At 31.4% G+C, this 27,877-nt stretch overlaps 1 protein-coding gene and 1 pseudogene across 2 annotated transcripts; both read left to right on the plus strand.

Moving 5' to 3' along the window:
- The first annotated feature begins 1,191 nt into the window (after nt 1-1,191).
- On the plus strand, nt 1,192-14,198 carry LOC137837223 (uncharacterized). Of its 2 annotated transcripts, XM_068646159.2 has the most exons (6): nt 1,339-1,915; nt 4,003-4,039; nt 12,402-12,638; nt 12,727-12,774; nt 13,556-13,615; nt 13,709-14,198. In XM_068646159.2, exons 1-6 carry the CDS (start codon nt 1,599-1,601, stop codon nt 13,967-13,969), a joined length of 960 nt encoding a protein of 319 aa, XP_068502260.1. In that variant the 5' UTR covers nt 1,339-1,598; the 3' UTR covers nt 13,970-14,198. The 2 variants fall into 2 exon arrangements, with proteins under 2 accessions (XP_068502259.1, XP_068502260.1); XM_068646158.1 differs by having other exon boundaries at nt 1,192-1,915; nt 13,556-14,198.
- A 4,367-nt stretch (nt 14,199-18,565) lies between these two features.
- On the plus strand, nt 18,566-20,518 carry LOC150027905 (putative disease resistance RPP13-like protein 1; annotated as a pseudogene).
- Nucleotides 20,519-27,877: the final 7,359 nt, after the last annotated feature.

A 27,877-nucleotide genomic window follows, 5' to 3' on the forward strand; every position in this document is an offset into this window, starting at 1 on the left:
ACAATCTTTAATACTACTTCTAAATCCATGAAAGACAAATTATTTTCAAGTTATATCCTCTAAGACGTTTGCGTTTTTAATAGTTGAGGATTTTACAAAATTAAATATTATATTTGTTTTAATTCAATTTCTAATAGCTTGAAGAAAATTTAATATAATTTAGAATAAATTGAAGTATTTAGAGAATAACTGAAAATGAAAACTCTAGAATTTTTTGTATGAAGAGTTTTACTCACCCTCCAAATATATATTAACTACATGATAGTTAATTTTTTTAAGAATACATTTTTTTTATTTGGATAAGCAAGAGACATTAAGCTATACATAGGTTACTAATTGAGCTTGGAATAGTTAAAAAACTTAAATTATTTTGGTCCAACCAAGACACAATTTATGGTAGTAGGTTTAAACTACATTTAAAATTTTGTAGATTTTAAGTTCCTCAATTCAAAATTATCCAGTTAACTTTTATGTTTCAAATAAAATTAATATTTCGAGTAAATAGTGTATACACTTATATATATCATCTAATTACAATTATATATAAAAAAATCCAATTATAATTCATCATGTAATTTCTTGTAATGTTAAAATAATATATTAACTATAAAAATTTCTTCTTTAAAAGTAAGATCAGTAAAATTTTTAAAATAAATCCACAGTTACATACAACTTATTTTTCTTAAAGTTTTTCATGACTTTATTTAAACATGTAACTTTCTTGAAGACATGAACAACTACACGTAAGTGTTTCTTTAAACAGCGTTTTAATTAGTAGTTTGTTACTTTGCACAACTCAGTTTTCTTCGTACTAAATTCAACGCTTTGTAATTTATAATTAATTTCTTTTTTTAAATGAATATGGAGTCAATCTGTGAACACTAATTATTAACATGTTATTGAGTAAAATCATGTCTTTAATTTATATACAAGTTATTATCGAAATTAAGTATTTATTTTAAAAATTAAATTTTGTAAAAATAATCATGGCTGAATATAATTTTTTTTTCATAAATTTTTATTTTTATGTTGTAATTAAATATATACTTAATTTTTTTATTTAACGGGAAGAATAAGTTGATGTTAAAAGTTTAAACAAATTAATGATGAGCCACTAATGAAGATATTTAAGTTAAAAATTGGGTTTGGTGTGACACATGATATGATACCAACCTGAACCTGAACCTCTGAGGAGAGAACACATGATATGATAACAATAAGAGTTAGTGAGAAGATAAGAACACGTAGAACATTTAAGGATACATAATAGTAGTTACTTGCACTGACACGTACCTAGATACATACGTTATTATAGTTACCTAGGTACCACGAAGTAACGTTGTTGCTGTTTTTCATTCTATGTATAAAGCAAAAGAAGCAAAGCTGAGTCCACAAAAATACACCACCCACACTGAACCGTCTCTTTCTTTTCTCTCTCTTTCTCTCTCTTAAGAACTTGAAATTCAAAAAGTAAGTCATATAATATAATATACACTCCACCACCACCACCAGCATCAACACCAATAACAGCACAATTTTCAAAACCCACGCGCCGCCACCACCGCCGTCACGCGCTTCCTTTATGAATAATCGCCGCCATGGGCGGAGTCACCTCATCGATCGCCGCCAAGTTCGCGTTCTTCCCGCCGCAGCCGCCCTCCTACACGGTGGTCGCCGCCGAGGGTGGTGCAGACTCTGGGTCGCCGAGGCTTGTCATTCCCGAGGTGCCGATGAAGGACAACGTGGACGTGCTCAGGCTTCGGACGCGCCGAGGTAATGAAATCGTGGCGGTGTACATTAAGTACCATAGACCCACCAGCACCATGCTCTATTCCCACGGTAATGCTGCGGATTTGGGCCAAATGTTCGAACTTTTCGTCGAATTGAGCAACAGGCTTCGCCTCAATGTTATGGGGTACTTTTCCCTTTTTCAGTTTTAATAATTTCCCTTTTTCTAAAAAAAATTGAAAGTTAATTTAGCTTGATGTTAATGTTGCTGTGTTTGGTTTTAATTGGTTTGGATGTTGTTTGCATTAATTTGCTGTCTGCGATGATCTTGGAGGAACGATAATGTTCTGTTCTGTATTTAATTGGTTAGCCTCTTTTGCTTTAATAATTGAAGTGTTGAGTTGTTTTCTTTAAAAGTTTCAATTATTATTTTGCTATACCAAGCATCTGGAGGAATTTCTTTGATTAAGCTTCAATTGAATGGTCTTGCTCTGCTTTCCCGTGTTTTAGATGATATTGTTTTATGGTTGTAGTTGGAATTGAAATTGGTAATGGTTAGTGTTTGGCCATGAAGGAAAAAAGGTGATTTAAGGAAGGTTCTGTTTTCTTGAAGGTAAAGGGTAATCCTAATGACGGCTGTGAAGTTAAAGAGGAAGGGACAAGGGAGTTGACTTTTTTCTAGAGAAGTCAGCTGCAGTAATGAAAAATTTGATTGCTGAAGGAATATTCTTTTCCTGTTTAGATTTTTTTGGCATAAAAAATAATACTGAAAGAAAGTGTTGTGTGGTGTTGAAATTTGAAAGTTGTGTTGCATATTCTTTTGTCTTCTTAGCATTGCTATTCTGAAGAGATGAAGCTGGATCTGCCTTGCCTGTGACATGTAGATTTGGGTTGGGTGGATTATTTTTCTTTCCATGTGTGATGAACTTTGAGCTGTTGGATTATAGGGAGCTTCCCTCTGTCCCTGTGTGTCATATTGACCAGTAACTAGGAAATTGGAACTTGCTATCTCAATAAGTCGTGATGCTGAGTGCTGACTAATGATTTAGAATTTGGTCTTGTTTGTTTTTGTTGACCAAATTGTTTCTTTGATACTGTGTATAGGTATCCTATGTACATGTGACCGTATGCACAATAAAGTATTATTTATTGTTACTGTTACATGTTCTATTATTGCTAAGCTTCATAGGTGCAGCCTATTACTGTAGTTTGTTACAGTTTCGTGATGTATTTATGTTTTGTTACTGTTTGTTGTAAACTGTTACTGTTTTTTGATGCAGTCTGTTGTAGCTGAACTACGATGCAGTTACAGTTTCAGACCTTCAGTTAGTATACAAAGTTTAGTTTGTCACAGATGACACTTTTGAATACTTTAGCGTTAATGAATAGATTTTCTGTCTTAGATGCTGTGAAATATTCTCTCCTCTCTGTTTACTTTTTCTTGTTCTGCTGTTTTGTAATAGGAGCCAGTATTTGGTCCTTGGTTCCTGGTACCAAAGCTTCCACTGATGTTATTTCCATTTTCTAGAAAATTATGCTCCATATTTGTTCTAGCTACATTTTCCAAACTTTCTCTGTTGAACTATATGAGAAAAGTTTTCTCCAGGACAATTGACAAAGTGAAGAAATAATCTGAGGCCACCAACCAACTAAAAAACTATGTACACAATTTGCAAATCCTTTCAGATTCAAAGCCAAAGATCCTGATCAAGGCCTAGCGAATCTAACCTATGTTGAGTAGGAGTACCAAGATTCTCTTTTCTTTATCTGGCTCCATCCTCAGTTTTAATTCCCTTATTCCCAAGGCTGTAGGATGGATTCATTCTTGGGAAGTGTTAGGAATCCCACATTGAGTAGGAGGAGCTACTTTATGTGGTACTTAAGTCTTGAGATTCTCCCACCTAAAGGACTTGTCTTTGTTTAAATTTCGCATGGAAATCATTTTTCATGTTGCGAATGTGTTTTCTATCACGATTTTTTGCTTACTTCGTAGCAAAACTTGGTTCTGTTTGAGGAAAAAGTATGAACTGAACATATTACATCTTGAGTTTCTGATATCAGGAAGCTTTCAAGCATCCTCTGTTTATAAAGTTCTCTCTTGGTTCTTGCCTACTTATAGGTTTCAATCACGTGAATTTAAAAGTACATAGTGGAATGCTTTGTTAATCCCAGATGCCACATATGAAATATTGCCATTTTGTCTTTAAATTTCCTTTAATAATATATACTTTATTTATTCTCATTGATTTATCTTAACAACTTTTCTTTGTACAGTTACGATTACTCTGGGTATGGACAGTCAACAGGAAAGGTTAGTAGCCTTATTTTTCATCCCATCCAAGTCTATATGAGTGGAATGAAGTTGTATCTTTATTACACAACCTTTTAATGTTCTTAAATCTTAATGTCTATTGTGTTTGGGACACAAACGCACAAACACACACTCTTTCTTATTGTAAGAAATGCGAAAAAAAAAATATAAAACTATTAGATTAAATTAATGATTCAGGTTGTCTATTCAATTACAAATTTTACATGATATTTAAAGAAGGGAGAAAATCATGTGAGATTTATCAAATAAGATTAATAATTGTATAAATCATACCACATTAATTCTGGTTAATCTCCGTATATCAACTCTCTTGATTCTAATACTTCCCCTTAAGTTGGGTCATAGATGTCAATCATGCCTGACTTGGATCTCAGGTTTTCATAATTTTTTCTTGGTAAAAAAGTCTTGGTCAATATGTCAACAATTTGATGACTTGAAAGAGTGTGCACAATATTAATTATCCCATCACGTAGTCAAAATTGAGATCTTACTCAAGATCAGAAAGGAAGCATGGATAGTAAAGAAAGAGAGCATGGATAGTAAATCAAGAGATAGTAACACAGATCATAAGATCCTACAAAATTTAGAAATTCATATATTTGCACACATTATCATCATATATGTGCATATTAAAATAACGTATTCGCAGTAGTGCCCCTCATGGCCTTCATGTTCCTCACGGCAGCGCCTCTCGTGCCATTTCTTGCTCACGGCCTCGTGATGCTTTTCCTTTGGCTATTTAACATCAGTTCTAGTGGCTCATTGTTTATTGCCACAACATTGCACCACACTAGTCTGTCTACTTTTCCTTTACAATAAATCTAACTATACCGTGACCGAATTATTACTATTCCTTGTCAGATTGTTTTCCCCAATCATTAAATGTCTTCAAATTCTACTTCAAACTCCTTTGTACTCGTGACTCCCAAAAGTGCTCCAAGAAATAGGAGTGATACATCACTTAGCCAAAAGGATGTTGGAACTTGCAAGAGTGTTACCGATGAAGTGAAGAAGGAAAGTGGGACATTGTTGTTGGTTTGCAACAAAATTTGGTTTAGAAACCAGGCCTTAATAAGGATTAGGAAATTGTAGGTGTTGAGAAAATAAAAAACAATGAAGCATCCTAGGAATATTTTTAAGAGAGTAGTTTGCACACAGGCCACCATCGACAACATGTGTAAGAAGGGTGAGAGAGAAAGCATGTCTAGCAATTGCTAGGTTTTTCTACATCGAAGCCATACCTTCCAATGCAGAAACAGGGAAGAATTTAGTGTTATGTTTGATTTGGCTTTAAGGCATGACCTTGGTTTTAAATCTCCATCCTATCATGAGATTGGAATCAAATATTTGAAGGAGGAAGTGAAAACATACTTGTTTTACAAGCACACAATGATGAATGAAAAAAAAACAGATTGCACGATTATGACTGATATTGGACTGATAAGAAAAGGACAATGATAAATTTCCTAGTGAACATTCCTAAGAGAATTGTGTTTCTGAAGTCCATTGATTAATATGCTATATCTAAATTTTTTAGATGATGGATAACATTGTTGAAGAGGTGGGGGAAGAAAATGTTGTTCAAATTGTGATAGATATGCAACAAACTACAAATCTATTGTTTAAATGTTGATGGCAAAGAGCAAAAGACTATTTTGCTCACCTTGTGTTGCATATTGTGTTGATCTAATGTTGGAGGATTATGAGAAGATCCCAATTCATGAGAGAATTTCAAAACGTATAAGAAAAAATTACAACCTTTATCTATGTCAAAACTTCTTTAATTTCTCTACTACAACATTTCACAAAAAGAAGAAATTTGGTGAGGTCGGATATTACTCGCTTTGCCACATTTTACTTGACATTAGGGTGTCTTCATGAAAACAACTTTAATTGGAATCTTTACTAGTAATGATGGAAGTCTAGTATGTTTGCTAAAACAGAGGATAAACAACAATTAAGGATGTGGTTTTGGATAAGGATTTTTAGAATAATATCATAACTTGTTTGAATGTTGCATTGCCTCTAATTGAAGTGCATTGATTGGTTGATTTTGATAAAAAACAAACCATGGGTTTCATTTATGAAGCAATGAACCAAGTTAAGGAGAAGATTCAAAGGACTTTCAATTATGTCAAAACAAGGTATCCTATCTATCTGTCTATGTATTTATTTCTTAAAACAGAAATAAATAGTGATTTTGAAACTAAAAACAGAAAACTAACTTAGTGTAATATATATTGATTAGTTATTTGATTTTACAAAACATCATTGATGAAAGGTAGGACAAACAACTTCATGGGACTTTTGCATGTTGTAGGCTATTTCTTTATTAGACAATCTGATTAGACGGTCTATTAAACAATCTATCTTCATGCACTGATAAAAGAGTCCAAGCTCCAATGGACCCCTTTCCCCCTTTTTGGAGTCAGCTACACCTACAACATGCAAAGGTCTATGGAGTTGTTTGTCCCACCTTTCATTAATGATGTTCCACAAAAGCAAATAAGTAACCAAAATATATTATGTTGAGTTAGTTTTTTATTTTGAGTTTCAAAATCAGTATCCTAACAAACATACATAGATAGAGCTAACCAAAATAAAATACCTTTTTTTGATAGCATTGAAAGTCTTTTATATCTTCTTAGCTTGGTCCACTGCTTCATAAATGAAACCAAAGACTGACTTTTGATCCGAATCAACCAATCAATACACTTCAATTAGAGGCAATACACCCTTCAAACAAGTTATGATATTCTCCCAAAACTCCTTATCTAAAACATCTTCAACTATTTTACCATCATTTGTCTTGGCAAACCTGCTAGACTTCCACTCATCACAAGTAAACGTTCTAATTAAAACTCTTTTATTTTCATGAAGGCATCCTAATGTCTAGTAAGATGTAGCAAAGTGAGTAATACCTAATCTTACTAGATCTCTTTCTTTTGTAAAATGTTGTAGTAGAGAAATTAAAGAAGTTATTGAATAAATAAAGGTAGTAATTTTTTTACCTTTTGGAATTTCTAGTCATGAACTGGGATCTTCTTTTCATAATTCTCCAACATTAAGTCAACACAATGTGCAACACAATATGTCCAAAATAGCTTTCTCCTCTTTGCCATCAACATTTGACCAACAATTTTGTAGTTTCCTACATTATTAGTCACAACTTGAACGACATTGTCTTCTCCCACCTTTTCAACAATGTTATTCATCATTTCAAAATCTTTTTCAGCTATTTTAGATATAATAGAAACATCTATAGACTTCAGATATAGCCCTTTTGGCTTTTCAATAAGAAGTTTATTATTCTCCTTCTTATCAGTCCAACCATTCGTTTCTTCCATTCATCCCTATGTGCTTGGAAAACAAGTGATGTATTTGTAACTTCTTCAAATATTTGACTCTAATCTCATGATAGGATGATTGTTTAAATTCAAGGTCATGTCTTGAAACCAAATCAAACATTATTTGCATTGAAGTTTTCTAGTATTCCCAACAACTGAGATACAATGCTTCCAAGCTATATCAATCCTATTTCCTGAAGCACTTTTGGAAGTCACCATCATGGTATAGAAGAGTTTCAAGTTGGATTTGTAGTCATTTTAATGATTGGGAAATTAGGATTACAAATTGGGTGCGGTGCAGTGGAAAAATAGAGGAAGAAAGAAAACTTTGGACTGCCATAATTGAAATGATTATTGTAGGTTGAATTACATGTCTCATAATAGAGGCCACATGAGTCAAGTCATAATTGAATTGTGTTCGATTTCTAGTGGAACAATTATTAAAGGGGAAATTGTTGTAAGTTGCTTTAGTTTTCTAGTGGGAGAGGTTAAATGCGCAAAGTCATAATTGAATCATGACTCTTGGGTTGCTACACTCTTACGCGAAAAAGTTTCATCTTGACTATTAGCTATGACTTTGAGAAATCCTTCCCACTTATGACTTTTCTTTCATAGGGAACACCCAAACAACCTTGAATGTTACAAACGACTTTGAACTTGTGACATTGTTAACATGAGAAGGCTCCCATACACCACATTGAATTAATGAAAATGGGTATGATGGTTTATACAGCTGGATAGGATAATGAGATTTAGTATGCTTGGCTAACTCACATTTGAACGAATGTTTATTGAATAAAGTGGGAAGCAACTTTTCCATGTAAGCAAAATTAGGACATCCTAGGCCATAGTGCCATAACATCACATCATCTTTGGAAGAAACCACATGGGAAGTCTTTATGTTTTTGTTTGGATCTTCTACTTTGAGAAGGTAGAGCCGTGCAAATTCCTTAGCATTGCCAATCTTCCCCACTAAATATCCTGAAATTCACGTGTATGGAAAAAATTTGGTAATACACTTTATATCTTGGGGTTAATTACTGATGGACAGAGAGCTGCAATCCAATTTAGGGATATATAAAACTGATTCGAAAGTGATATTGTCAGATATGGTTACAAAATTTTTACCAGTCACTTTTGAAGTTGGATCCTGCATACTTGATAAACCTTTACAGGTTCATTATAGGAGAACGAATGATTAAATAAAAGACAAATATAGTTTGTTATATTTATTATTTATTATTGTTAAAAATTATTTATCAATAATATAAATTAATTTAGTTATTAATATTTTAAAATTTTTAAAATAATATCTAATTTAGTTAATATAATAATTAATTATTTTTTTCTCTAAAATTAGTTTTTATTTAATAATATGGCCTTAATTTTCATATATCAGGTCTCTTGATTAGGATTTATTTCCTTAATTCTCGACAATATCATATTAGCATGAATTCCAAATTAGAGTTCAACAATAATTAAATATGCTACTTGTACTGTCAATTTTAATCTAAAGAGCATCTCTAATGGGAATTACTTATGTGTTGCTTATGTGGTTCTTCAATTTTAAGGAATTTATAATTTTAAACCATTCATGTTTGTGGGATTTACATCTAAATTTTAAGCAACTCCCCTTAAATATCTTTTAAGGTTGTAATCAACGTAGTTAAACTCGTAACTCGTACGAGGATAGAGTTAAACTCGTAACTCGTACGAGGATAGAGTTAAACTCGTAACTCGTACGAGGATAGAGTTTAACTCGTACGAGGATAGGGAAGGAGCTAAAAGATCGTAACTCGAGGATCATAACTCGACTCGTAAGAGTTACTAACATATGAAAAATAATATTCAATACATAACACAATTGGAAATAGTTTCATAAATCATAAATATTATTGTTCATAAAAAAAACAACTAACTACACATAAATTGTTCCCAAAAAAACAACTAACAAGTTTCATAAAGCCATAATAAAAGGCACTCTCTTGGAGAAGAAAAAAATGAACATTGTGATTGTGATGGAGAATGAGAGAGAAGAGGAGAACGTGACAGTGGCAGTGGAGTTCGTGAGCGGTGGCAATGGCGTTCGCAACCGATCACGATGGCGTTCATGAGTGGTGGCAATGGAGTTCTGTGGTGCAGTGTGATGCTTGTTCTCTCTTTAGGGTTTTTGATTGTTCACTCTTCACTCTACAGAAATATGATTTGGGTCGCATTTGGCCACGCTAGGTTAAAAATTTTTAGGGTTTATTTTAGGGCAAACAATATGCCGCACTACAATACGAGGCAGCTCGGAGACGACCTCCGATGCAACGATCTAGCGAGCTCCGCATCGACGTGGTACGATCCGCTCCAACGTCGATCCACCGTCCATCCGAGTCAACTCGTTTTGCCCTCCAAACTTGCTAAATCTTTTACTCGACATTTTAACTACATTGTTTGTAATACAAGTCTTATAATTTCTCTCAATAACTAAGAGTTCCCCCCTTTACTCTTTACTCTATATAAATTATTATATTATAATATTATACATGTGTGATCATTAGAAAATTATTTGGATTTATCTTTTTGGCTTAATTGCAAACTTTACCATCTAATTATCATCATTTTACTACCCAATTTTATTTTTCCCTCATTTTTACAATCATGATTTCTGTGCTTGTATCTAATTTCCCATTACACTTAGTTGACTGTTAACTGTTGTAAATTGAATGTTGACTGGAAGATTGACTATGACATAAGATTCTGATGTTGATGTGAAAGTACATATGATATTGAGATTGACATAGGTTATTGATAATTGAGAGTCAAAATGTGTACATTTTGTATAGAAAATAACAAATGATAAAAATGACAAGAATTTAAAAATCAGATAAAAACACTTTCCCTCTTTTTATTCAACCATCCCAAACTACTAAGTCTAACTTATTTAATTAATTGATGAAATTTATTTAATATATACAACTATTACATTCGATAATGATGGTTATATTTATTCTCCCAAAGTATGATCGATTGTGTGAACTAATTACTATAAAATAATTGCTTAAGGATAATAAGTTAAAGTACACAAATGAGTAAAATAATATTGTGTACATTTGTTCACTCTAGTATGAAATATTATATAAAAACCTATTAAAAGATAAGATGATAAATTTATTTACTAAACATTTTTATTTAAGCTAAACAAATTTATAAATTATGCATATTATAAAGAGTAAAACCAAGTGGTTAAAATTTTTATGTGTGCTGTATTTAATTTCTACATGTAACAAAATGTTAAAGAATAAAATATGTTTTGCATCCCTTTTAAAATTTCAAATAAACTAAATTCGTCCTCTAATTTTTTTTTTGTATTATTTTTTTTCATCTAAAACTTAAATATATATGTTAGGTCTTGTTAGTAATAAGGATAAAAGGAAAGTTGTTATGCATAATAATAGTTTTAAAATTTCAAATAAACTAAATTCGTCCTCTAATTTTTTTTTTGTATTATTTTTTTTCATCTAAAACTTAAATATATATGTTAGGTCTTGTTAGTAATAAGGATAAAAGGAAAGTTGTTATGCATAATAATAGTTTTAACAATTAAATTAGATCTGTCGTTATTACTCAATATTCTAAAGAATATGATTATTAAATTTTAAAAGGGCGAAAATTTTGGAGATATGTTAGGAATTTTACAATGACACAAAATGTATTTTACCCCATTATAAATTATAGTTGGACCTATCATTGCTAAAATAATATTATTAAGAGCTGGACTTTAAGTTTGTACTCACTTCACGGGTGCTCTGATACCATATTAAGAATTGAACTTTAAATATAATTCAATCTTATCAAATCAGTTTATAAGGTGAGATTTGTACTCATTTATATACTATAAAATGTCTTTATTTTTAGTGATGTGAGATCTCCAACAAACAAGACTATTGAGTGAGTGACAATAGTAATTTGTATTTTATATACTTTATACATGTATTCATTCATCTTATTTTTTTATAAATTATGTTGTAATTAATTCTAATTTTTAAAAGAGAAAAGTTTTGTTGAATAATATTTTTAAGGTGTGAAGTGTGTGTTTTTACTATTGAGGGTGTTAATATATCAACATCTTTTCAAAATGACTCATATTATAGGAGGTCAAATATACAATTAATAAATGTAACAGTAGCACGTATAAAATGATTATTATTATGAACTAAGCCATGTATATGTGAATTTGGAAGTTGTAGAACAAAAAGAGGACACACGATTTTATCTTATTTTCAACATTTTTGTCCTTTTTATCTTTAATTATTATTGTTCATCTTACCACATTACTTTATATATAATTATAATAATTGATATGTAAATTTTAAATATGTTTTCAGTTAAAATATTAAGATTAAATAATTCTTCATCAAATGTTATATATTAAGAAAAGTAACTACGTAAATAAAAAATAATTTTGTATAGTTTTGTTAAAATGTTAGAAATTTTTATAATTTGTAAAAATTTAAAAGTTACTTTGGAAATTATATGTAATTTTAATAAAAGGGTAATGTTATCATTTAAACATAATTCATATCTTATCCTTTCAATATGTAGTCCATGAAACATGTTATTTGATTATGCATGAAACATTGGATAAGATTAAGATTTATTTGTTCTATGATGTTCTTATCATGTTTCTATATCATATATCATAGCATGACCACTAAAACCAAATCTTAAAGAAATTCTAGAGTCCTAACTTAGTATAACAATACTAATATTCTTAATTCTAAAACAGCTCTTGTTTGTTAATGAATGTAAAAGTATGGCAAAATGTGGATTTATAAGCAATCTAGGATCAACAACTTAAGTTTATCTGCATTGAATAGAAACTTTCATTTATATGCAAAGTGAGTAACTGAGATTTTATGCAGAATACTATGGTGTTGTTGTTGGTTCTCTTAGAGGGACATTATTGGTTGCAACTTAACAATCATCCTTTTTGCATGTTGAAACAGCCAACTGAATATAATACATACGCAGATATTGATGCTGCATATAAATGCCTAAAAGAGCAATACGGGGTGAAAGATGAACAATTGATACTGTATGGTCAATCTGTAGGAAGTGGTCCAACACTTGATCTTTCTTCACAGATACCAGAATTGAGAGGTGTTGTCTTGCATAGTCCAATTTTATCCGGGCTTAGAGTACTATACCCTGTAAAACGGACATACTGGTTTGATATTTACAAGGTACAGAGTCCTCAGTTGATTCTACTCCAATCTCTTTCATTCAATCTATGGATATATATTTACATGCTTTGTTTTTCCTCTGTCTCAGAATATTGATAAAGTTGGTGCAGTCAAATGTCCTGTTTTGGTTATACATGTAAGTGGCTTTTTCTGTTCCTTCAGCCTCACCACCCCCTTCAATTCAATGTGTTCTTTTAAGGTTACATGTCCATATAGTTTTTCTTTCAGCTTTCAGCTGTAAATCATGTCAACTACACTGATAAATGCTTTTACATATATTTCTGGAACATGCTTAATTAAGTCAAGTAATTTGCTGTTGTTGGATTTAATCCATGGATAGTGTAAATCATTTTATGAGAAATGTTAGCAACACACTATCATTGGCTGAAATTTATTGGAAATTGTAAAATTTTATAGATGTCACTTTTTAACCACTAAGAGAATGTTTTAGAGTTGTTAATGCCTCCCATCACTGTAAAAAGGTTTTATGCTAATAAGGATCAAATTTGAACTCTATTAACCTTCCCTATCATACATAAGGGTAGGTCTAACACTTAAAGCCTCACACAGAGCAATCGAAAGGCCAGCTGTTCAGATGCAACTATCATACATAAGGATAGGTCTAACACTTAAAGCCTCACAGAGCAATCGAAAGGTCTGAATGGTGACCCAGCTGTTTAGATGCAGTTGGGTGGGTGCTACATTTGAAATGCATAAAACCCCATTATGAACTTGTCCAGTGAGAAGTGGACATGAATATCCGTTATTAAACAAGAATAGAAAAGAAGAAAATTTGGATGCTTTATGAGCCATTCATCCTATATTGTTGTCACTTATTTGTTTTTAGTGTGTTTTTTTTATCTCTTTTCTTGAGAAGTTGGAAAAGAGTAGTGATGATTATAATTTTGCATGGGCAGGGGACAGCAGATGAAGTTGTGGATGTGTCCCATGGGAAGCAGCTATGGGAGCTTTGCAAGGTAAAGTACGAACCCTTGTGGGTAAGTGGTGGTGGACATTGCAATCTTGAGCTTTACCCAGAATTCATTAAACATCTAAAGAAATTTGTACAGACAATTGGAAAATCTAAAGCAACTGCAGCAAATGGTTCCAAAAAGGACATTGTAGAATCTGAGAATGAAGGCAAAGCCAGAAAAGAATCTGAAAGTGGAGCATCCGGTACTTCTGAATTGAGTAAAGAAATCCCTGAAGTTTCTAGAAACAGTTTAGATAGCCGTCTTGAGAAGTCTAAAAAACCAGACAAACAAGAAAAATCTCGTATGAGCACAGACCATGTTGATAGGTTTAGGAGAAGAAAGGGGTTAGTTTGGTAGTCCCTCTCACATGAACTGTATCCACAATAATTTATCTGCTAGTATTATTCACTTCCCAGGTAATCTAATTTCACTCTTCAGCTAATCATGCCACTTCTAAATGAATATATTGAGTGAGTTTTCTATTTCCTTTAGCTCCATAATTCAGCTGTATGCATTTCTATGGCCTGTAAAATCAAACACCTTGATCTAAATGCAATCATTAAGATAATTTGTTTCTGGTGTCTCAGATGTTTTTCTTTGTGTTTAGTTTATCATTGTCTTCCTTCCTTCACTGAAGGAAACATGCAAGACTTTAAGCTGCAAGAGCAGCAGATATTAGCCACAAACCACCAAGGGGTACTTGGCAGCACAATCAAGAAATGTTCATGTCTCATTTTCTTAAAATACAAGAATGTTTTCACATGTGCTTTCTCTTGAATGGATGGTTACTTGGGATTAAAACAAATTAAAACAATCTTGGTTGGTCATCTATGTCTTATTCCAAGGTTTACTCTTATTAGATATGCCCATGTGAGAATAATAAATCTAGACCATACACGAATGATGGAGATGAAGCATTAGTAGTCACAAGTTCTCTTTGAAGAGACATGTATGCTTATATTTTAATCTTAGATCATCCAAATATGATCTATCAGTCTATATTTGTTTTCTATTCTTTACAATTTTTAACATGTCAGACATGATTTTTAATGGAGTGGTAGGAATAAATAATGAACATTAGATCTTGTTATAAATGCTCAAAATTTGGATCATATAATTTGGATATATTCTTCTCACTTGTGTGTTTTTGATGACGTCTCTGATGTACCAAGTGAGATAAGAATTTCCACTTTCTGTTATGGAATAAATTTGCTAAATAATCTAATAACTTACTGATAAATTTGTTATTTCTGAAATTGACTTGTATTAAAGTTGACATTTAATACATATTTTAATTTTCTCTTCACAGTATCTTTGATTAATTTTTAACTAAGGATATTCATAGTTATTTGTCAAAATTGAGACGGTTTTGAATATATAGGAATCCATCCCTATTTTTGTATTTTTTTTAATATAAGTACTCAGTCATGTTCTTTGTCAAAATTGAGAGACGTGTTTGAATAATACTCGTAATTGCATATTTATTTGTTATTTATATATATATATATATATATATATATATATGTTTACATTTTCTTATGATGGTAAAAATAATCTTGATATATGTTATTATATATATGTTTACATTATTATAATAAAAAATAAAATTATGATAAAATATAAAAAATATTTGTAAAAATAATCTACTTTTTTAATTAATTCTTATAATTATATAATAACATATTTTTAATCTTTAGTTATAGTTATGAAAGTTTTTTTTTCATACCTCATCTATTTTAAAATTTGATCATACTCATTTATTTTAAAATTTGATTGTACCTATAGTAGCTTAGAACCAACTTGGATTAGATTTTCAAATAGAGTAGATTTTTATTTACTTTAAGGACTTCTTGTTTTATGTTTTTTCTATGTTTCTGTCATCAATCTTTATGAGGTTAGTTTAAAGAACTTATCCTCTCAACTTATTTTATCATATAATTAAATTTTGTTATGTTTGAATAACTTGTTCTAGGTATCCATATTTTTAAAGCTTTTCTGACTAAAACCTAGAGAGTAGCTTTGAAGATAAGTTTTTCATGTAAGAGATGCCAACTTTAATAGTACATTAGGCTAAAGGATCTAAATGTGGAGGTGACGTGGTCACAAGTCTCAAATTTCTCTTGCAAGGTTGTTTTGTTAAGTAAAAATGATATTATTTGATGAAAATGATATTGAGTTTAAATAATTTGAAAGGTGGTTGATTTTTTGGTTGATTATGAGTTGTATTTTTAAAGCTTAAGTTTTTTATTTTATTTGTTAAATTGTGATTTAAATTAGATATACTTGTATATATAAATTCAAGACAACTTAGATTTAGGTTCACTTTCTCTTTTGGAGTGTTTTGTGCCCCATTTGCGCTCAAGCACCAACCATATACGCTCAACACCAGTTTCCCTATGCTCAGTAGAGAGACAACTTTTGGGGTGCTCTCAATCTCAAATTCGCTTAACACTAGCTCTTTAAGCTCAAACAACAACCTTATGCACTCAATGCTAGTCTGCCTATGCTCAGTGGGTTTAGGTGCAACTTTTTGGATGCTCTCAACCTCAAATTCATTTAGCACCAACTTTCTGCTCTCAAGTGTCGACTTTGTGCGATCAACACCATCTCCCTACACTTAAGCAAATTGAGGTGCATTATTTTGAGGTGCTCTTTACCTCAAATTTGCTTAAGCACATCTCCCTAAGCTCAAGCTCCAACTATTTTTATAGGAGTTTTCATTTTGCTCAGTTACCTTTTTATATCTTTTTTATTGGTTGTGAAATTGAATTCAATTTTATAAAAACTTATCATTAAGGGATTACAACTTTCTAAAGACTAATATTTTATTTAATTCATACAACTTAGTGTTTAAAATAAGTGAATTTAACAATTATTAATAACTATCAAAATGTAAAGAAAATACTATATGTTCAATTTATTTTTAAAATGTTTAAATGGTATGTATTGCATGAAAATAATGGTTTGTAGGAAGTTGAGGTCATTGGTGACTTTTTTTTATGACAAATGTACCGAGTCAGAAGTAACACTTTGTTCCTAAGGACGAATATCGAATCCACAAAGAATAATTATTTAAAATCCTAATAGTAGCATTCACTAAATATAAGAATATGTACAATAATTTGATTTGATATTGACAATAGTTTGCATGAAAACTAAATAAAAGCAAAGTAAATGAGTAAAATATTTCAATTAAGAAAATTGGAAATGGGGTTAATCATTCTCACTGGTCTGTAGTTTTAAACATATAACATTCCCTTTTTATTAAAATTGATGTACATATAAACTTTCTACAATTTGCTCAACATAATGTAGAAACTGTAAATGGAAGATACTTTTCTCCATGTGTTAATTGTTTCAATGGGAGACGATTAGAAATTAGGTAGATAAGAGAACATATTCTTTGTGATGGTTTCTTGAAGAATTATATAAAGTGGATATGGAATGGGAAATTTGTAGACGTAACACATCTATCTGAATGTCAAGATTCTAATATACATTCTAAAGATTGCATGGAGGACATGATTTGTGATATTGGATAATATACTTTTAAGCAAGCACACATGTGTGATTTATTGAAAGATGATTATGAAACACCTTTTTGTCCTGGTTGTTCAAGTTTCACACGTTTAATAACTGTATTAAAATTAATTAATATTAAGGCAAGAAATGGATGAACCAATAAAATTTTCACTGAGTTGCTCGAGTTGTTGCATGAAATGCTTCCAAAAGATAATACATTGCCCACCCGTCATTATGAAGCGAAGAAGATATTGTGTCCGATGGGTATGGAGTACGAGAAAATACATGCATGTCCCAATTGCATACTGTATAGAAAACAGTTTGAATCATTGCACAAGTGTCTAAGATGCGGGGTATCACGATGCAAAGTGAAGCATGATGAGAGTGAGGAAGATTATGTGAAAAAGGGTCCTCCTGCAAAAGCATTATGGTCTCTTCCAATCATTCCGCGATATAAACGTTTGTTTCCCATGTTAATGATGCAAAAAACTTCAAGTGGTATGCAAATGGAAAAAAATCTGATGGATTGTTACAACATGTTGTCGATTCACTGGAATGGAAGAAAATTGATTCTTTGTTTCTTGAGTTTGGGAGTGATCCAAAAAATCTTAGACTTGTTCTTGCAACAGATGGTATGAATCCTTACGATAAATGTTTACTTAAGTCCATTGATCGAAGACTTGAAGTTTTTATGGGATCAAGGAGTTGAAGTATTTGATGCATATGAGAAGGTCAATTTCAATTTGAGTGCATTGTTATTTTGCACCATTAACGATTTTCCAGCATATGAGAATTTAAGCGGTTACAGTGTTAAAAGACATAATGTTTGCTCGATATGTGAAGAGAACACAAGTTACCATCAACTGAAACATGGGAGAAAAACTTCTTACATTGGGAATCAAAGGTTTCTGAAATGCAATCACCCTTATTGTAGGTTAAAGAAATCTTTTAATGGATCTTACGAGGACAAAGTTGCACCTCCACCCTTAACTGGCGAGGCAGTGTACAATCGAGTCTGCAAAGTCAATGTGGCTTTTGGAAAAATACAGAAGAAAAACATTGTGAAAAACATCTGGAAGAAGAAATTCATATTCTTTGAACTTCCATATTGGTCAAAGTGTGATGTTAGACATTGCATAGGTGTAATGCACGTGAAAAAGAATGTTTATGATAATATCATTGACATGTTGTTGAATATTAAAGGAAAGACGAAAGAGGCTATAAATGCTTGTAAAAATCTAGTTAAGATGGGCATTCTCTTGGAGTTGCAGCCACAACCTCATAGTAAATGAATATATTTGCCTCCAGCATGTCATACTTTGTCAAAATTTGAAAAGTTAAGTTTTTGCGAGTGTAAAAACTATTAATACTAATTGGCTCACATTTGAAACCGACAATCCTAACCAACCATCAATACTTTCTATTGTGGGAATGGGTGGGTTGGGCAAGACCACACTCGCCCAACATGTGTACAATGACCCAAAGATCGACTATGCAAAATTTGATATCAAAGATTGGGTCTATGTTTTTTATCATTTTCATGTTTTGACTGTGACCAAAATAATTCTTGAGGCAATACTGATAAAAATGATGATAGTGGGAACCTAGAAATGGTTCACAATAAATTGAAAGAAAAATTGTCAGGAAGGAAATTTCGTCTTGTTTTGGATGATGTTTGGAATGAAAGACGAGAAGAATGGGAAGCTGTGCGAACTCCTTTTAGCTATGGGGCTTGAGGAAGTAGAATTCTTGTCATAACTCGTGGTGAGAAAGTTGTTTCTAGCATGAGGTCTAAAGTGCATCTTCTAAAGCAACTACGAGAGGATGAATGCTGGAAAGTTTTTGAAAACCACGCATTAAAAAGATGGTGATATTGAATTGAATGATGAGCTAAAGGAGATTGGTAGAAGGATATTTGAGAAGTGTAAGGGATTACCTCTAGCTTTGAAAACAATTGGATGTCTTTTACGCACAAAGTCATCTATTTCAGATTGGAAAAGCATATTGGAAAGTGAGATATGGGAGTTACCAAAAGAAGATAATGAAATTATCACTGTGCTAGTTTTGAGCTATCGCTACCTTCCTTCCCATCTTAAAAGGTGCTTCGCTTATTGTGCTTTATTCCCCCAAGATTATGAATTTGCTCACAACAAATTATACATCTAGAAGAAGTTGGTGAATAGTACTTCAATGATCTATTATCAAGGTCTTTCTTTCAACAATCAAGCACCAAAAGGCGTTTCATCATGTATGACATTCTGAATGATTTGACAAAATATATTTGTGAAGATTTTTGTTTCAGGTTAAGATTTGATAAAGGCAAACATATGCCAAAACCAACCCGTCATTTTTCTTTTGCAGTCAATGATGTAAAAAAAAATTGATGGTCTAGGGACTTTGATTTATGTTAAAAGACTGCGTTCATTTCTTCTAATTACACAAATTGGGAGAACATACCTTGGCTATTATCCATGGCAATTCAAGATTTCAATACATGATATGTTTTTCAAGATGAAGTTTTTACGTGTCTTATCTTTCAATAGTTGTTCAAAACTTACATTGGTCTTAGATTCTGTAGTTGATCTTAAACATCTCCATTCGTTAAATCTTTCGTGTACTGAGATAGAAAAACTACCTGAGTGAGTATGTTTGCTCTATAACTTGTTAGTACTGAAGTTGAACAATTGTTCAAAGTTGAAGAGGTTGCTCTTAAAGTTGCATAAACTTACCAAATTACGTTGCTTGGAATTTGAAGATACAAAAGTGAGAAAGATGTCAATGCATTTTGGAGAATTGAAGAATCTTCAAGTACTGAGTACGTTTTTCGTGCATGGAAATAATGAGCTAGGTACTATGCATTTGGGAGGATTGGGAGGACTCAATCTTCATGGAAGACTATCAATCAATGACGTGTAGAATATTTTCAATCCTTTAGATGCATTAGAAGCAAATGTGAAAGATAAACACCTTGTGGAGCTAGAATTAAAGTGGAAGTCGGACCACATCCCTGATGATCCAAAGAAAGAAAAGAAAGTACTTAAGAATCTACAACCTCACAAACACTTGGAACATTCGTCAATCAAGAACTACAGTGGTACAAAATTCCCAAGTTGGGTATTTAAAAATTCGTTATCAAATCTAGTGTTCTTACGGTTGGAGGACTGTAAATATTGCCTATGTTTGCCTCCCTTTGCAATTTTGTCATGTCTGAAGACCCTCGAGATTATAGGGTTTGATGGAATAGTGAGCATTGGAGCTGAATTTTATGGGAGCAACTCTTCCTTTGCATCCTTGGAGAGATTGCATTTCTACAAGATGAAGGAATGGAAAGGAATGAGAATGTACTACTTTTTTTCCACGTCTTCGGCATCTTTCTATGCATAATTGTCCAAAGTTGAAAGGTCTGTCAGAGCAACATCTTCATTTAAAGAAACTAATTGTTAGTGATGAGTTCATAATTAGCAGAAACAGTATGGACACACCAGCGCTTGAAACCTTGCAAATTGGTTCATGCCTACTTGTGAATATTCACACAATCCATTTCAATTTACTTCATAAAATGAGTATTTCTGGTGGTTGCCACTCTCTTACAATCTTTCGACTATATTTCTTTCCAAAGCTTTGTTCTCTTCAACTGAGTAGGTGCCAAAACTTCAGAAGAATTTCACAGGACCATGCTCATAATCATCTCATAAGTCTATCAATTGAAGAATGCCCACAATTTGAATCATTCTTGAGTATAGGATTATCTGCACCATTACTAGGAGCTGAGAATTTGAAGTTGTTGGGGAAACCCATGAAAATCCTTTCACTCCTAACATCGGTCACTTAAGCTCAAAATGGTGACTTTAACAACCATTTCTTGCGTGGCAACCGACATGTGTAGCTTGTAAGAGGTTATGACGCTCGAGCTTTGATAATGCACCTTTTAAAAAAATAAGTTCTTTGATTTTGATGATTAAATTTGCTTAAATTTGAAGCCTATCAAACTCTTTCCCAAACTAATTCTTTGTTTGTACCAAAACAATTAAAATTTTTCAACAAAGTTTATAAACAAAATTTCGTAGATTTATTAGGACATAAATTATATGTTGTTTTATTAATTCTTATACATAGATAATTTTTTTATTCGTTTTAGAAGTTATTAAATCTATGTAAATTATATGTAAAAAATCAAACCCTTATGAAACTATGCACAAGAAACAGATTACTTTCTGTGTATGCGTTTCCTTTCCTCACTAAGGTAATTGTCTCACTTTTTTTCTAACTAAGTATTTTTTTTTTCAAGTTAATGTTGCTATTCATTTAAAATCAAATCAATCCCTGCATCTTAATATAAAAAATCACTAAGGTATTTCAAAGGTTGTAATGAGAACTAGTTATGAATATTGACGATGTTAAAACAGTCTAAACTATAAAACAATTTAGGAATCTTAACAAAATTTTAGTGAACCAATCTTTATAAAATCCTCACCTTGTTAACATAAATCTTCTCAGTAAGAATCACTCCCTGTCACTGAGTCATTACAAGCTTAATCACCAATCAACTGGATTAAATTCAAAGCAATGGAAGAACTTGTTGCTTGATAGCACCTTCAAAATGATATTAGAGAAATTATGATTATTGAGACCTTTGTCATCTTCACAAATCTTCTAACAATCTCCTCTCTGAATGTATCTTGTAAAAGGGTTTGAAATTGTGATTCCTACATGAGAGAATGAAATTGAAGGAAAGGGAGTTGTGAAATGTAAATACTTTTAAACTTCCTTTCATAGAACTTGAAGTTGTATTTGTCCTCATGCTGTGTTGGGAGTGGCATTGAAGCAGTGAGCATTGCTAATAGCTTTTACTTCTGACATTACATTTTCCTCCTCAAATTTCCATTTATAGAATATAAAACCAAAACAAATAAATAGACTAAAATATTATTCAGAGTACTAAGCCATGTACCAAATGCTGTGTCAGGCACTCATAAGCTAGCATGCTATAATTATATAAACCAAGACAAACAAACTTTTCCCCGAGCACTCATTCTTCCATCAACCCTCTAGGTGAAACAAAAACTAGATGAAATTAAAAGTAAAAGATTTCAAACCAGATATGAAATGTGAATGAAAGAAATTCAAGATCACCATCCATTCCACTCCTTAAGGTTAGATATCAGCCCCTTCCTCATACACAGGATCAAGAGCAAATTGGTGCAAAGATGGTGGAACAAAGTGCAGCTGTTAATTGAATCTATGGGTGATTCTGAGTGCTGCGTGTTGTTTGAGACTGAATGATTGTGTTAAAAAATTTTAAACTGTTTTGTCCGGGAGTGCAAAAGGGTAAGTGTGGGGTATTTGATGATCATATATTTATTCACACTTATTAGTCTTATTCATAGATTATTGGACTATAATAATAAATAAATCTATTGTTTTAATTAATATTCTTGTAATTTGGTTTATTTGGGCCTTAATTATTATTATTATTGTTAATTTTGTGTTTTTAGAGTAAATTATCCGAATGAAGCATCAACCTTTGTGAATGGGTCAAATATACAAAAGTCCAAGTTGCTTCTTGAACCAAAACAGGAAACAAATTCTAAGGAGAAGAAAGAGAAAATAAAATCTACAATATCTCAGAAACAGAATTGAAATCAAATCTTCTGCAAAATACAAGAATTCATATAAACTGCAATATTTTCCCAATAATTGGAGCAGAAAAGAAGTCTATAAAAGACACAAGCATCAAGGAGAAAAGAAGAGCTTCATAGGGTTTTCTTAGTTTATTTTCTTTTTTGTAATTCTTTTGTTTTGCCTCCGCATGGAAGGCTAAATCTTTTTTGTTGATTCTTTTGTAATTTCCCATTGAGTTCTGAGGTTTTGTTCAATAAAAGTTTCGATTTTTAATTCTCTATGGCAGTTGTTTTTATTGACTAATCTCCTGGAAAACTAGTTTTTGTGAGAGGTTGTACTTGAACGCATGATTGAGAGTCTTCCTTGTCTTAAACTTTGGTTTCTTAGTTAGTTCGCATTGTTCTAATTAATCTCGTGGACGCATGATTCAAGAGAGAGGAGGTAAGCATTCCCATGGAGTATACGCATGGAACAAAGTGGGTATTGATTAAACCAGTAGACGCATGTTTTACTGGTGAGTTTCAGTTGATATAGATTGGTGCATGTTCAATCTGGTTTAACTCAGTTGGAGGATTGAGAAAAGATTAATCTTTAGAGAACTTGTGAAGAATTCAATGGTGGAAGAACTTGGAATCAACCGCTTTTTATTTGTTATTTTAATTTCTTTTATATTTTCTGCACAACTATTTCAACCCCTTTTTATTATTATTGTTATTGCTAACTTTTATTTCTTGCAGATAGATTCTAAACACTGATCTACTGATTTTACTATTGAAGACCACAATTATACTATCATCTCTCTAGTGTTAAACAAGTCTACACTAGAATCATATTAATTTGACAGCAAAACGACAGCTATCAAATTTGGTGTCGTTGTCGGGGATTCCAATTTGATTTTGGTTATCAGGTTTTTCTTTTTTATCTGCATAATTTTATTTTATTTTTCTTAATTTTATTTTTTGCATATTTAACTTGTGTTTTCTTCCTATTAGTTTTTATTTATTTAGTATAGCAATAAAAAAAAATTAATATTTAGAATATCTCTTATCTTTATTTTATTTTGATTTATTTTGATTTTCTTTCTTTATATCTTTTATCTTTATTTTGTTTTTATTTTATTTTATCTCATATAAAGATAAAAGATATAAAGATATAAAGAAAGAAAATAAAAATAAAATAAAGATAAGAGATATCCTAAATATTAGATTTTTTTATTTTTTTCATTTTTTTATTGTTATACTAAATAAATAAAAACTAATAGGAAGAAAACACAAGTTAAATATGCAGAAAATAAAATTAGGAAAAATAAAATAAAATTATGCAGATAAAAAAGAAAAACCTGATAACCAAAATCAAATTGGAATCCCCGGCAACGACGCCAAATTTGATAGTTGTCGTTTTGCTGTCAAATTAATATGATTTTAGCGTAGATTTATCTAACACTAGAGAGATGATAGTATAATTGTAATCAGATGACCCCAAGTCGTCTCCCAACGAATCCAATAGTAAATCAGTGTTTAGAATCTATTTGCAATCAATAAAAGTTAGCAATAACAATAATAATAAAAAGGGGTTGAAATAGTTGTACAGAAAATATAAAAGAAATTAAAATAACAAATAAAAAGCGGTTGATCCCCAAGTTCTTCCACCATTGAATTCTTCACAGGTTCTCTAAAGATTAATCTTTTCTCAATCCTCTAACAGAGTTAAACCAGATTGAACATGCACCAATCTATATCAACTGAAACTTACACCAGTAAAACATGCGTCTACTGGTTTAATCAATACCCACTTTGTTTCATGCGTATACTCTATGGGAATGCTTACCTCCTCTCTCTTGAATCATTCGCCCACGAGATTAATTAGAACAATGCGAACTAACTAAGAAACCAAAGTTTAAGAAAAGGAAGACTCTCAATCATGCGTTCAAGTACAACCTCTCACAAAAACTAGTTTTCTAGGAGATTAGACAATAAAAACAACTACTATAGAGAATTAAAAATCGAAACTTTTATTGAACAAAACCTCAGAACTTAATGGGAAATTACAAAAAAAATCAACCAAAAAGGTTTAGCCTTCCAAGCGGAGGCAAAACAAAAGAATTACAAAAAAGAAAATAAACTAAGAAAACCCTATGAAGCTCTCATTTTCTCCTTGATGCTTGTGTCCTTTTATAGACTTTTCTGCTCCAAGGATCTTGGGAATATATTGCAGTTTATATTTTGTTAACAGTTTCCATCTTTCCAGAATTCTTGTATTTTGCAGAAGATTTGCTTCCAATTCTGTTTCTGAGATATTGTAGATTTTATTTTCTCTTTCTTCTCCTCAGAATTTGTTTCCTGTTTTGGTTCAAGAAACAACTTGGACTTTTGCATATTTGGCCCATTCACACAGATAGATGCTTCCTTCGGATAATTTACTCTAAAAACACAAAATTAACAATAATAATAGTTAAGGCCCAAATAAACCCAATTACAAGAATATTAATTAAAACAATGAATTTATTTATTATTATAGTCCAATAATCTATGAATAAGGCTAGTGAGTGTGAATAAATATATGCTCATCATACGTTTGAATGTCTTCTTCTTCTTTTTATAATTACTCAAGTGGGAATAGACCTATAATTAGCAAAAATTATTGTGATTGGGGAAGAACCTTCCTCCTCGAGTCATACTGACTCGTTTTCTATAAAGGGGGGGTTCTACAAAGGGATTTGCTTCTCCGCCCCTATCACCGATACTATGGTGGTTACCGTCATACCAGTGGCTAAAATGGGGTTTGCTGGTACCTCCCAAGACAAGTGTAAGTCTCCTTCTCAAGAGGTGTTGCAAACAGTAGAGCCAAACATGCCAAAAAGGAAAATGAAGGATAAATTTTCTCAAATTTTCTATCCCAAGAACTTGTGGGTACTCGAGAAGGGTACAACATATCATTTCAAGTGCACCTCGAGGGAATTTGTTGAGGAATTCATTTTCTCATTTAGCATGTGTTCTGACACTATGGTCGAGTTAATTATGGCCAAGGCTTGCCATAGATCCGATAGAGTCTTTATGAAACAATTACTGAATGGTGAGGACTTTATATTTGTGTATGAGTTCTTCTTTAAAAATCTCGATGTCTTATTTTCTTTGTCACCTTTTGAATGTAAGATGTTGATGACCATGAATGTGGCTTATAGCCAACTTCATCCTAATTGTTGGACATTTTTAAATAGTTTTCAAATATTTTGCCATTATCTTCAAATAACACTAACTATTAACAAGTTTATAAACTAAAACATGGGCCTGAAGTTGACTAGGTGTCCCTAAACAATGCCCAACACGCTCTTTCATCATTCGTTATCAGACTGCTATCAGACCACCCATACATATCTAGTCCAAAGTACAAGTTGGCAACCTTGATGTGAGGAGGGTGTGTTAGACATCTCACATTGATTAAAAATAAATGTAATTCATAATATATAAGTGGATGCAAACTTTATCTTATAAGTTGATCTTGTAAGATTGATTTAAGCTTAAAAGTACACCAATTTTTAGACTTTCTAGTAAAGTTGCAATATACTTATGTTAGTTTGTTTATGTTTGATCTTTTATTATACCTGATGTCACAAGTTTTATGAAAATGGGTTGTGTCCTAAGTGTTTTAAAAAATTGAATAATCTAAAACCCCAACAAGTTGTCCGTGATATCATAATGAAATCTCAAACAACCAATCTTAGGTGGAAATTCTGTATACTTTACTTATTAATTTTCTTTTGTTTTTAATGTGTATAATGATTTGTGCTCTCTTATGGACAAGTTTCTATTGGAGGTCCATGTTCAACACCAAAAAGATAAAACCACCTTTACTCTCTGTGGTTATGATAGCAGTCTTTTGATTAACCAAACTACTCATGAAATTGAAAAGTAGTTGATTAATGATGTATAAACTTATCCCATACCAACCTTTATTAATAACTATTGTTTATTTTATTTTTATTAACAACTATGTTTCATTCTTATTCTATTGCCATAATATTATTAATATATGGTGAGAGGTGTGAGTTTGATCCTTTTTCTACTCTAGAGTTCGGGTCTTGGATAAAATGTTTGACTTTTAGATTAAAGGTTGTTCTAGGTAGTAACTTTTTCAGTTTCTCAAAAACTTTAGGATGAACAAATTATAAAGTCATAAGTAAACTTTTTCTTGGAGAGATATGTGAATTACTTTTTAAGTTAGATTAGAAATTAAACAATTATATTCGTACCTATACTTTATGGCTTTCATAAAAAATTATTATTATATATATGTGCATAGGATATTGCAAATGCAGAGATTGAGAAATCCATGTCTTCTACAACAAAAAGAAAACATGAAATTGGAGATAATGTTAGTACTCAATTTTAGTCCATTAATATGATTTCTTTTATCTTTAATCATGTTGGTCATGTTATTAGTGTACTATATATGTTGTTTGATGTTTAACATTGTAACCATGCAACAACCTCAGTTGTCAACTTTTCTAACATCTGTTAAGAGATTATTGTTCACTCATTTTTATTGCGAAGATCTTGGTAAAAAAAAATTGATATATATTCAGTTAAAAATCTCACATCGATTAAACATTAGAGTATTTCATAGTATATAAAAATCTCACATCCATTAAATATTAGAGTATTTCATAATATATAAATAAATAGAAACTTCATAAGTAAGTTTTATAAAATTAAATTAGATTTAAAGTTTATTTCTTAATATGATATCAGAATCTTTTAAAATCTGTTTTAACAAGAATTTGTTGAAATTATCAAATCACCCTCTATCAAATCATCGATAAATATATTTATATTCATTGCATCAGCATTTATTTTCTTTGTGAATATTTTATAAATTATTAATTTTTTGAGGTGGTGTCGGCAGAAAAACGAAGAGTTATGTGGCCATAAAACATATGAAGATATTTAACACAATTTTAGAATATACTAAGAATATTTTGTATTTGTATGGTGTGCCCCCACCTTTCTCCTCGATAAAACTTATGTTTGATCTAAATACTATTGACTAATGATGGCAGTTATGATATATTATTGTCCCATTCATCTTTTAAAATTTTATATTTTATCTAAATAATATTAACTT

This window comes from Phaseolus vulgaris, chromosome 4 (genome assembly GCF_051622355.1).
Source record: "Phaseolus vulgaris cultivar YP4 chromosome 4, ASM5162235v1, whole genome shotgun sequence".
Classification (NCBI taxonomy): Eukaryota; Viridiplantae; Streptophyta; class Magnoliopsida; order Fabales; family Fabaceae; genus Phaseolus; species Phaseolus vulgaris.